Source organism: Fundulus heteroclitus, chromosome 5, assembly GCF_011125445.2.
Source record: "Fundulus heteroclitus isolate FHET01 chromosome 5, MU-UCD_Fhet_4.1, whole genome shotgun sequence".
Lineage (NCBI taxonomy): Eukaryota > Metazoa > Chordata > Actinopteri > Cyprinodontiformes > Fundulidae > Fundulus > Fundulus heteroclitus.
In genome coordinates this window covers 33,648,988-33,660,101 of record NC_046365.1, presented here as the reverse complement: position 1 = coordinate 33,660,101, position 11,114 = coordinate 33,648,988, and the positions used below count along the sequence as shown (strand labels likewise).

At 41.7% G+C, this 11,114-nt stretch overlaps 1 protein-coding gene across 2 annotated transcripts in view; it reads right to left on the bottom strand.

The window, feature by feature from the left end:
- Window positions 1–5,621: 5,621 nt before the first annotated feature.
- Window positions 5,622–11,114, bottom strand: part of gna12a (guanine nucleotide binding protein (G protein) alpha 12a) — a 47,434-nt gene continuing 41,941 nt past the window's right edge. For both annotated transcript variants that reach the window (XM_021322215.2, XM_012873892.3), the window contains one exon: window positions 5,622–10,657. In XM_021322215.2, coding sequence (XP_021177890.1) covers window positions 10,496–10,657 — 162 coding nt within the window. In that variant the 3' untranslated portion in view covers window positions 5,622–10,495. The remainder of the gene's footprint in view (window positions 10,658–11,114) is intronic.

Here is an 11,114-nt window from a genome sequence, read left to right as displayed (position 1 = left end):
TATATGAAAGCAAAAAGCTTCGCCTTAAACACGTTGCAGTACGACTTTTTCACCTGCAGAGGGCGACGTCTGTCCAGCACATAATATTTTTTTGTGAGTTGTAGCTGTTTCTTAACCCTGTTGCGATGAATTGCGAAGATAAACACTTAATTTTATATTATTTAAAATGGATAAATTATTTTGGAAGTCAAAATATAACTGAGAAACCTTTGCGGCCATATTCGGTTATATTCGTCATGTCTCTTTGTTTCCTGTCATTCAGTTTCCATATCAGCTGTGATGTGTCCCTGAAAACATCTTCAGGAGTTTATTTCACTCTCAGACTGAACTTAAACAAAAATGGCCTAATGATGATGCGGACCAGGGAGCAGCAATGTGTCAGGGCCGCATCACCATCTAATGAGCCACTAGTTGTTTATAGTTGGCCGTGTGATTCAGTCGTTTGGCCTGTCCTTATGTGTGAGTGTGTCCGCTCATTACTAAATATCAGAGTTCAGCTGTAGGTCCAATCAAAACAGCCTGAGGGAAACATCAGCCTAACCAGAGTCATGAGACCAAACGTGCTCGCACACGCAGAGCCGGAACACAAACCCATGAGCTGGCAGATCTGTCCGTGTGAAACTGTTCAAGAGACTTTAAACGTCTGTAATGTAGTGTAAAGAACTCCTAACACAAACAGTAGTGGACGAAGGGGGAGGAGGAACTGTTCAATGTGTTGCAAGTGGTTTATGTTGGGACTGAAGCTTGAAAGGTTTGACAGTAAAAACTGATTTTCAGGACTTTGACCATTTTGGCAAACCCTGGATTAGCAGAGAAACGGTACCTTTGAGCAGCCGGGGAACGGTGCTGTGCATACAAGCTGAGGTAGCAGATCTAGAAGGGAACACCTGATAACACAACAGAGCCGGAAGGGAGAGGCCACAGATAATTTTCAGGAAGACTCACTGCGGAGACAAATACTGTCTTGCCTGAAGCGCTGCTAAAATTACATTAAGTTTCTTTGTGTCTTCTTCCTGTAGTGTCAAAACTTTTTGGCCTGGTATCCTCCATGTTTTAGTTCTCTCCCCGTTTCAACACCCCTGAATCAAGCCATGGTTCATTAGCAGGTCTCTGCAGAACTTTATGACATGCTAAAGGAGCCAGTCGAACTAGCTGTGTTGGAGCGGAGACACCGGCTCAACCGGAGCTGGTCACCCACGATCTAGTAGAGGGTTGTCCACTGCCCAGGTCCAGTCACTGAGAGCTGTCTCCAACACACCTGAAGAAAAGGCATGATGACAAGACATTTCATTTGATTCAGGGGTGTTTGAGCAGGGATGCTTCTAAAAGTGGCAGAAAAGCTGCTACTTAGGATATGGCTGTGCATAAAAATCGATACAAAGATTAATATCAATGTTTTAAAAAATGATTTAATATCGATATTCTGGCTTTCAATATCGACATACCTCCCAACCCCTAGGGGGCGTTATTACAGCGCACCAATACTGTTCACAGCGAGAGACGAATTTGCGGAACGGCCGACATGATTTTAGAAGCGCCTTCGTCCCTAAAATCAGACATTTTTGGTTTCTGTGATACGTTAAATGCATTGATCCAAATACATTTTATTTCCCTGTTAATATATCAGTGTTCAAAAAATTGAACAAATATAATTTTTGGCTGTTTTTTTTTTTTTTGATTGAATGACTTAGAGCATTAATTTGAAAGTAATAAATTTCGATATTGGAGTCAAATCAAATCAAGCTGAGCTACGTATCAAGAATCATATCGTGAGCTATGTATCGAAAATCGTATTGAATCGCCTAATCCTAGATGATACCCAGCCCTAACTTAGGACTGGAGTTGGGTAAGGACTCTTTAGCCAAAGCGTAAGTGCGTCAGTGGACGCCATAAGTGCTGTCCGAATGGTGCAGTTAGTAAGGAAGAAGGTAGCTACTCTTCCTCTCACAGCGACTTTAGCATAAGAACCTCCCGATGTCCCTTACCGGCTCTAAGGAGCTGTGAGGAATCCCATAATCCTTTGCGTGGCATGACGTATAAGCACGGCCCACCTCATGGAGATTAACGAAGAGCACAGCAGTCCAAAGCTCCTTTCCTCCCCACGACAGAGTCAAGGTCAATGAGCTATGATTAGAACGCTTTGGATGGAGTCCAAGTGTAGATCCAGGCTGGTTGGTCCTGACAGCTGAAGCTAACCGCTGGTTTGAGACGAGCTAAGTTCAAAGCAGACTTCAACCAACTTAAAACTAAAATCTCAAACTTCTGAGGATTTAAACCATCATCATGTTTGCTTTTGCCAGCTCTTTACTAGAGCCAATTCTTTACGCAACATATTTGACTTCTGTCATTCCTCTGACTTATAGATAATTTTTTGAGACCCCGGGCCCTTAATGGGTTCACTGGTTTCTCCACACGGCAGCAAAGGTCTCTCAGAAGGTCCAAACAAATGTGTTTGGTTGTGCTTTCACAGGCCGTTGCCAGGGCATCTTGGGAAGATGGCCTAATGATCTTTGGTTGCTGGGTACCAGTTTTCTTCCAGCTGGCATTGCTTTGGTTGTTTTCCTGCTCTCCAGGTGAATCAGCGGGACATAGTTCACGCTATGCAGCGGCACGCTGTACAATTAAAGCCGGTATCTACGGGATTGCCGAGGTCAGAAGTCGATGCTGCAGAAGTTTTTTATTTTTGTGCTCATGTTGCTGGCGGTCCCATCCCTGTCCTGGTGTTGTCATTACATTAAATCTCTTACTCTTTTTTATTTTTAAAAAAGTCTTCTAAGTAGCAAAAAAAATTACATTTAAGAATAAATAAGTTATTTCTAGGTGAATGTCTCCTTACAGATGTGCTTCTGGAATAAAAGTAATTTACAAACAGACATTCATGTACCCAAAGGGAAGGGTGCATTGAAGAAAAGGGCCACTATTACATATTTCAGACCTTAGAAAAGAGTATTTTTGAGCTAAAATAAAGAATCTAGATACACTGCAAAAAGGGAACTAAAAGTAAGTAAAAATTTCGTGAAATTAGTATATTTTTCCTTGGTTTGAGCAGGTAAATAAGACTATTTGCCAATAGAATAAGATTTATGCACTTAAAATAAGAACAATTCATCTCCATCATCTTACTTCAAGTGCAGGGTATCTAATTATCTTATTTTAGGGGTAAAATATACTCATCCCAAATAAACTTATTTACATGCTCAAATCAAGGACACGAACACTTAACTTACTTATAGTACCTTTTTTGCAGCGTAGATCTAAACATCAGCAATGTTTAGATACGTCTCTAAAGACTTTTTAGAGCTTGATTGCATGCCAAGGAGGTAATTTAGCAATTTGGACCAGCGATGCATCTAAAAGTGGCAGGAGCTCAGACCTCACGGACCAAAGCTTGACACCTCTGATCTGCGGATGAAGTTTCAATAAAACACATTCAAATCTGTGTTTGCAGCACAAGGAAAAGCTCCAGCAGAGAAAAAACCCGTTTCAGATTTACACCATTGAAGAATGTCATGAAGGGCCTGAGACTTACAGTAATTCAACCAGAAACTGTCACAGGAAAAAAACCCGTCTGGAAAGCAACGTGAGGCTGACGAGCAGGTGTTTGGATCTCACCCCCAGCCTTTAACGCAAATAAACTTGGATTTATCGTACACATGTTGGAGTGAAAAACACGAGGACAAAATGTCCCGCACCTCCCTGCCTCTGTAAACTAATGCTTCCTTGTGTTTCACAGTCTGCTGGGGATATTATCCCCCCCCCCTCCCTCCCTCCCTGCAGGATCCCACAGGAGGTTGCTTCGGGTTTCTCTGATGTGTGTTTGGGAGGAGAAACAGGCCGAGAGGGACGCCGCTCCATTTTGAGATCAGGACAGGAAGCGGGATGGGAGGAAACATAACCTCCTCCTCTCTTCTCCCTCCCTCTATCCTCCTACTTTTTTTTCTTGTATTCCCTCTTCCTCCCATTGTCCGTCCCTCCCCCAGTCTGCGCCTCCCCATTCACAAGGTCAGGATTTTTTCTTCTCTTTTTTTTTTTTTCTTCTTCTGGTGCCAGAGATCTCACAGTCTCACATGAGTTTCTCCGACGCGCATGTATGTGGACCGTAATTTACATTCGGCTCACTTCCTGTGTAAATAAATCCAAGTTGACTGGCGATTTCTAAAACAACACTGAAAGGCTCTGGTCTGGTTGTTTCTGGACCCCCTCCCCGTCTCCCGAGACTCGCGGGCTGCAATGCAGCGGTGCCGCTCTGATTTTAAAAAGCCAAAGCAAAGGTCAGACTCTGCTGGGTAACTCAGATATCGCCCCTGACTCCGGTTTTGCTCCCATGCCCAGCGGCCCCACAGCTCTCGCTGATGAGCTGCGCGTTACATTATGTGGAAGGAGGGCCTACAGGCGGCCTCCACCCAACATCAGTGTGGCATTCCTTATCAGGAGCTTCTTGGATTCGCATGAAAGCTCCTCTGTGTTCATGCAGAAATACTGATTTGATCAAAAAGAATAATAAAAAAAAAAAATCCAGTCCTGTTTTCTAACTCAGAGGGCCTTGACCTCAGAGGCACATAGTGACGTCCCCGCTAACAAAATAAAGAAGCATCATGTCTGCAAAAAGGCACCGCAGAGGAAAGGCAAAGGAAGGAACAAAAACATAAAAATAAAAGTTAAAAAGGAATCTCCTGCTTCCCCTTCTTACCTATCACTTTTTTTAAAAAGTCTGTATTTTTTATTTTTTATTCAGGCGTTTTCCTCCCAGACAAGACCCATCCAGTGCAATGACACTCACTCAGGAAAAATAAGGACAAGCGTGACAGAAGGAAGGGTTAGTTACCGGGTACAGCAACATACCGGTTACAGGAAACATTTCTTTACGCTTCGCTTCCAAGTGCTCTCAGCTCTGCAGGCTTTCTGAGGATTTTAGATGTTTAGTTGCACCCCCCTCATCCCCCCACCAATTTTCAGTCCACTCCTTGTACTGGAACATGATATGTTGTGTAATATTCGCATGGAAAATAAAGAAATCAGATAAATGGTGTTCAAGAAAAGGACCATTTGTCATAAACTGTATTTGAAAAGGAAAAAAAAAAAAAAAAAAAAAAAAAAGACAAGACCCGGCGCGAATTATCTTTCAGCTGATCTACTGAATGCCGGATTTCAGCAAACAACTCTGAATGATTCACCTTGTTGGAGATTAAAAAAAAAAAAGTTTTTTTTTTTGTCTGCCAAACATGTCATTTGTATTGTTTTCATAAATTCAACAAAGGAATTGTACTGAATGCCTAGATAACGATTTAAAAGTGGTAGCACTGGTTCATACCTTGAGTTTGAGTTTCTGCCAGAGTGATTCATACGTCAGAGTTAACGACTTAACAAATAACCATCCCTATAAAAAGGTTTGAAAAATAAAATAAAAATGGTTAAAACAAAACAAAAACATTGACTTTCTCCAATCAAGATGTTTTTAACCCCTTAAACCCGCAAGCCTCCGCTCATGAGCTCTTTAGGAACAATAACGTGGTTGTAGCTGACAAACTGAGACCAACACACACTTATATGTCCAGATGTTCATCTGAGACTCCTCTACAAAAGTATCTACCAAATATATAATAGCATCCCACATTGTCAATTTCAAGAATAAATTCCATATTTCAGAAATTGTGCCAAAATGGCACAAAAACAACAGGGGTCCACCTGGATTTCTTGTTTAGCTTTCCAATTGCTTGTTGTGTGAAGACCAATCTGGTTACAGATGCAACAGAGATGTTGTAATTATAATTTATTGCGTTTATCTCCTTTACAGCAAAAGTAAGAAGTTTTGAATATAAACATCTGTTTTTTTAGGCAGACTCTTAGTTTTTTGGGCATTTAAATCTCATTTATTCAGGATCAAAATAATTTACTTTAAAATTTTCACATCCACATCATCCTCCAGGACCTCTATGTTAAGTTGATAAGATTAGCAGTTAAGGCATTGTACAAGTTGATAAATGCCTTATAAAGTACGAGAATGCATTTTTGGAAAAAAGACCTTCGGGCCTAAGAGGTTTGGTATTAGAGTCCCTGAATAAACGAACAAAACTTCCCGACACTTTAAGGCCACCTTACATTGGTCTTCACAGTGAAAGTGAGACTGTATTGGCTGCTGCAGGTCCCTCCCTGTGTCACGTGACCCGCTCAGAAAGCTGCCCGTGGGAGGCAGAGAGCAGGTGAAACACAAACTAACACCTTTTATGACCTCCTGAGCAAAGCACCTCTTTTATGAAGCGGGAGAAAAACATCTTTTGGTAAGTTTTGACCACACTCCAGTTACTGGATCATCAGAACAGAGGATTAACATGCTAACGTTAGCCTAGCATTTCAGAAAACCGCTCCAAATGAAAACATTGTGAAAAAGAGCAGAAGATTAATAAACAGCTAAGGACATTTTAGATGACGTGTGTCAGAACATCACAGCAGCTTTCTCATTAACATTAACAATATTGACTTAATTTATCTTTAGCTTGGCAGCAAAAACGACATTTTCAATTTGAATGTAAATAAATTCAGGCAGTAGGAGGGAACAGGTGTGACAGACTGCAGCATCCAGAGTGCCATCAGTGTGTAATACTGATCAAATGTGGTTAGATTACTTCCCCGTAAACCTGCTGTGTTTTTAGACCCATACATGTAATCTGTATTATTATTTCTGGGGTATTGTTGGACTGAGGCACAGCTGAGACAAATCTCCTTGAAAAGATCCTCAGAAATGGGGAGAACTGTTGACTATTTTAACATTTAGCTGCTTGGAAGCAAAACGTAAAGGAATGAGCGCTCACTCGAGATCTTCTACACGGTACTACATATGTACACACAGTGTCAGTCAGAAATTTACAGTATTCAGTGTACAGGAAGCACAAACATGCTCAAAGTCACTTTGAACTCAAACTAACACAGTATTATTACGAAGGCGTGTGGAGTGGAAGAGGTTTTGTCTTCTTTTTTTTTCCCTCTCAAGGCTTAGCAGAAGAAACGGAGTGGGGAAAGTCGGCCTGGCCCGCTCTGGTCCGATCCAGATGCTGCGGTACCAAAATGCAACACAGTCACATCTCTTCACTTTAATCTGCAAATCGATGAAGGCGGCCGAGAAGTAACCGAGCCCCTCAGGTTGAACCGCCACGCTGTGTGCCTGCAAGTAACCATAGCAGCGACACTTTTATTGTTGCTAAACAGCTAGTTAACTCTGTCTGGCGAACCCTGAATGCCCCTTTAATGCGCTCTAAAGTCACCTTCCTCGTGTTTGTCGAGGGTTAAAGGTGCGGCGGATTAACTGTCGTTGATGGAGAATAATTAATTTGAATTATCAACGATGCATTATGAAGAGCATCTATTAAAGCCTTCAAGTGTTTAAAGCCTTTTGGGTCAGACTTTTTATCCATCTCTACAAATCTGACAAAAAAAGAGTTAATAAGGGACGCTTATTTACAGGCCCTGTTGTGTTTCTGGAAATTACTCCGCTATTAACCCACTTTTTGGCTCTGTTCTCCTTCTCCAGCAACGTCTGGGACATGATCTGCTTCTTTAAGCGGCTAAAGTCTTTGCTACATTCACTAGCTTGCTGGATTTTTTTTTATTCTTTTGAGTGGTTTAACAACAGGAACATAAGATAAGAGTGGTGAGACTAACATTCACTGGTTCAGATTAGTGTAATTAGACTCCTTATCCTGAACTATAGTGATGCTACAATGCTACAAGACCTAAGCAGTGGCATCTATTATTTAAATAGCTATGGGTTGCTACCTGTTTGTGAACAAATCATCTTTATTTTCTGAGGGTGACCTCACTATTTTATTTTTTTAAGCTAATACTTTGTGTCATTTAGGGTCTAAATGGAAGGAAAAAAAAACATACAGGACCTCCCCCACTTTTATTGGCACCCTTGGTAAACACGTGCAAAATACCAGGAAAGAAAATAATCATGTTGCAGTAGCATAATCTATTTTTGGATCTTCCTCATAAACCACAGTTAGTTACGGAGTACCACAGGGCTTGGTGCTTGGGCCAATTCTTTTTCCCGTAAAAATTATTCCTCCCTTTGGTAACAATTCCACAGCATGGGATAAATTTCACTTGTTATGCTGATTTTGCTCAGAGATATTTATCCAAAAAAAGCCTCTTGAAGTCATAAAGGTCTGGATTACTTAATTTTCTGCTTTTGAACACAGACAAGTATTTTGGGCCACAACGTCTGAAAAATCTGCTCTGTTCTTTTAACTCCTAGTTTTAGTTGTTCATGGCAGATTGATGCTCGTACTGAGCCTGGTTCTCCTCGAGGTTTCTTTCCGTTAAAACGGAGTTGTTCCTTTCCACTGTCCTCACAAGCTTTCTCAGATGGAGGGATTGCTTAAAATATCAGTGTATCAACGGCTGGGCTTACCTGGCTAAAAATATTTGTCATTGTCTGTATAGTCGGCATTATAAATACATTTTGACTGTATTGTTTAATAAGTAAGAATAAACTGGAAAATATGTAGTTGGTTATCCCTCTGTACATATAGGATAATACGTTTGTCCTAAAAAATGCCTTGAGATGACATTTGTTGTGAATAAATTGAGCTCAGTTAAATTAATAATTCTGCAATGGAAATTTCAGAAACATCCAACATTTAATTTAAGTACATATATCCCCACATTAATAGCTATTTTCCTGAAATGACTGGTCCCAGATGCAAAAAAATAAACTATAAAATTAGAAAAATCTCAAATTCTTCAAGTTTAAAGGCTTAGAGACTTTAAACCTGAGTTCCTCTTTCTCTGATTTATCAATATGGGATGACATAGAGGCCAATAACTCCTAAACATCCAGGTTAAAAGGTTAAAAACGGGAAAGACAAGAGAACACGCTATGTCAACAGGGGCAGTGCGCAATGTAAATCACTTAGTTCCTACTGCTGAAAATACATAGCAGAGGATCACCTTCTTAAGAGTACGTGGCATGATGTACTTTTTTAAATACCAGATTTTAAATAGAAATGTAATGCACTCTCTGCCTCCAAACTGACCACATGTCATTATTAAGATTTTAAGTCGGCTAATGATCCAAATCACGGTGAACTCACCATAGAAATGGTTCATCAGACACAAAATTCAACTCCTTCTCTAGTCATCCAAGTCTCCCGAACGAAAATCTGTGTGGTTGTACATCAGAGCAGGGGTAACAAACTATGCGGTATACATGGTTTTCTTTTGAAAACCATGAATTTTCCCCCCACTAAGTAAAAGCACTACATTAAAAAGGCTACATTTCTCTTACTTTTTCATAGGGAGAATATACTACTGCAATAAAAGCTTAATCCGTTTTATGGCTTTTTGCACAACTTTATCATTAGTGCCAATAAATCTGCAGGGAGTTTTGCACATAAAAAAAAAAAAAAAAAATCATTATTGCCCAAACTTGTGTGAACAGTGATTTTCTTCAGTCTAGCTGCTGCTGAGGTTGCTGGATACTGTCGCAGAGTTTCAAAACGGACACACAAGCCTGGAACCGCTACCAGACGCATGAGAAATGGGTCAGTCACAGTTCAGCCTCGTCATTTTCCGCTGTTCCCTTCGTGTTTACTTAACAGAACAGGTAAAGTTAAACCGTAACGCAAAAAAAGAAATATCCAGTAAATACTTTAAATATGCCCCGAGACAAATCCGGGGGCCTTTCTGGTGCATTCAAAGAGGACAGAGAGAGGAACAATGAGTGGAGTATAACTCAGGAGTTGTGTATTTCCTTCAACAAAGACGACTCTCTAATTTGTCTGTCTGCAGTTTGTGCCGGAGAGGGACGAGACGAACAGTCTGTCCATTGTGCCGAGGAGGACAGGAGATGAGAGAGAGGAGATTAGAAGAATAAGACTTCTTCTCTGCAGCTGTGCCTCTCTCGTGTGACGGTGGGAGTGAATTACAAGAAGATAGGGAGCATAAGAGGGTCTCGCTTCCCCTCTCTGGTAAAGTTCACTGACAGGAACACTTGTGCAACCTTATCACATAACGCAGCATATGACCAGTTCGGGGCCAGACCCTCAACTCTCTCCTCCTCTTGTCACGTGTATTTGAAGAAGAGGCCCTTTCCATCCCGCTCTCAATCCTTCCGCACGTCCGTTATCCTGATAACAAAGCTTCCAGCGGGCGGGCGGCTCGACTTGGTTTAGTGACAGGGTTGTCATTAGTCTTATGTACACGACAGGAACGACACTTTCAGTGCTAACGCAGGCGTAGCCGGAGTTTCCCCTCCACAGTTCTGCTCTCCGTTCAGCTCATTCGCACATTTACACAGGTTAAAATGCAGGGAGTCCACAGTGGCCAACATACATGTAGCAACTCCCGGCTGCACAGGTTCAAAAACATCAGTCACATCCACTCCGCCTGGGTTAACCCGGCTGCATCCCCGGTTATAAACTCATCGTAGGCTGCGGTGTCAGAGCAAAGTCCTCCAGGCCGGGGGTTTTCACCGTTGCAGTCACAGAACGCGTCAAAGTCACTGCAGCATGATGTCTTTGAGGTTCTCCTGCAGGATCGTGTCCTTGACGGCGTGAAAGACAAAGCGGATGTTTTCCGTGTCCACTGCAGTGGTGAAGTGGTGAAAGAGCGGCTTCCCCCGGTTTCTCCTCTTGCGACTGAACGACTGGACTAGGAACGCCTGGAAGAAGCAGAGCAGGAATGATAAATTGTCTGTCAGCATAAGAGCCTTTTTTTAGCACCAATTCCTAACACATCTCAAGACTTAAAACTTTCCTTTTTGACAAAACTTATAGTTATAGTGGCTCATGTTACCCTGAGCTACCTCTATAGTTATGCTGCTATAGGCTTAGGCTAATGGAGGACATCAGGGTCTATTTCTCTCACTCTGCTGAGTTCTCCTACTGCTCTCCAATTTGCATTGCACGTTTTTGTTTCAGGTTTTAACTTTTTGTTCTGTTTTTATTCTTCATAGAAGGTACACCTGGTCTGGTTTTCTGTTAGCTGTGACATCATCCAGGGAAGACAGATCATTCGCCATTACCATCTAACATAGAAAGTACTCCTGGATCAATGTGAGCTTCTGGGCTTTCTGTGTCTCTGCTCTTTCTTCTCTAAGCCCCAGTCGGTCGAGGCAG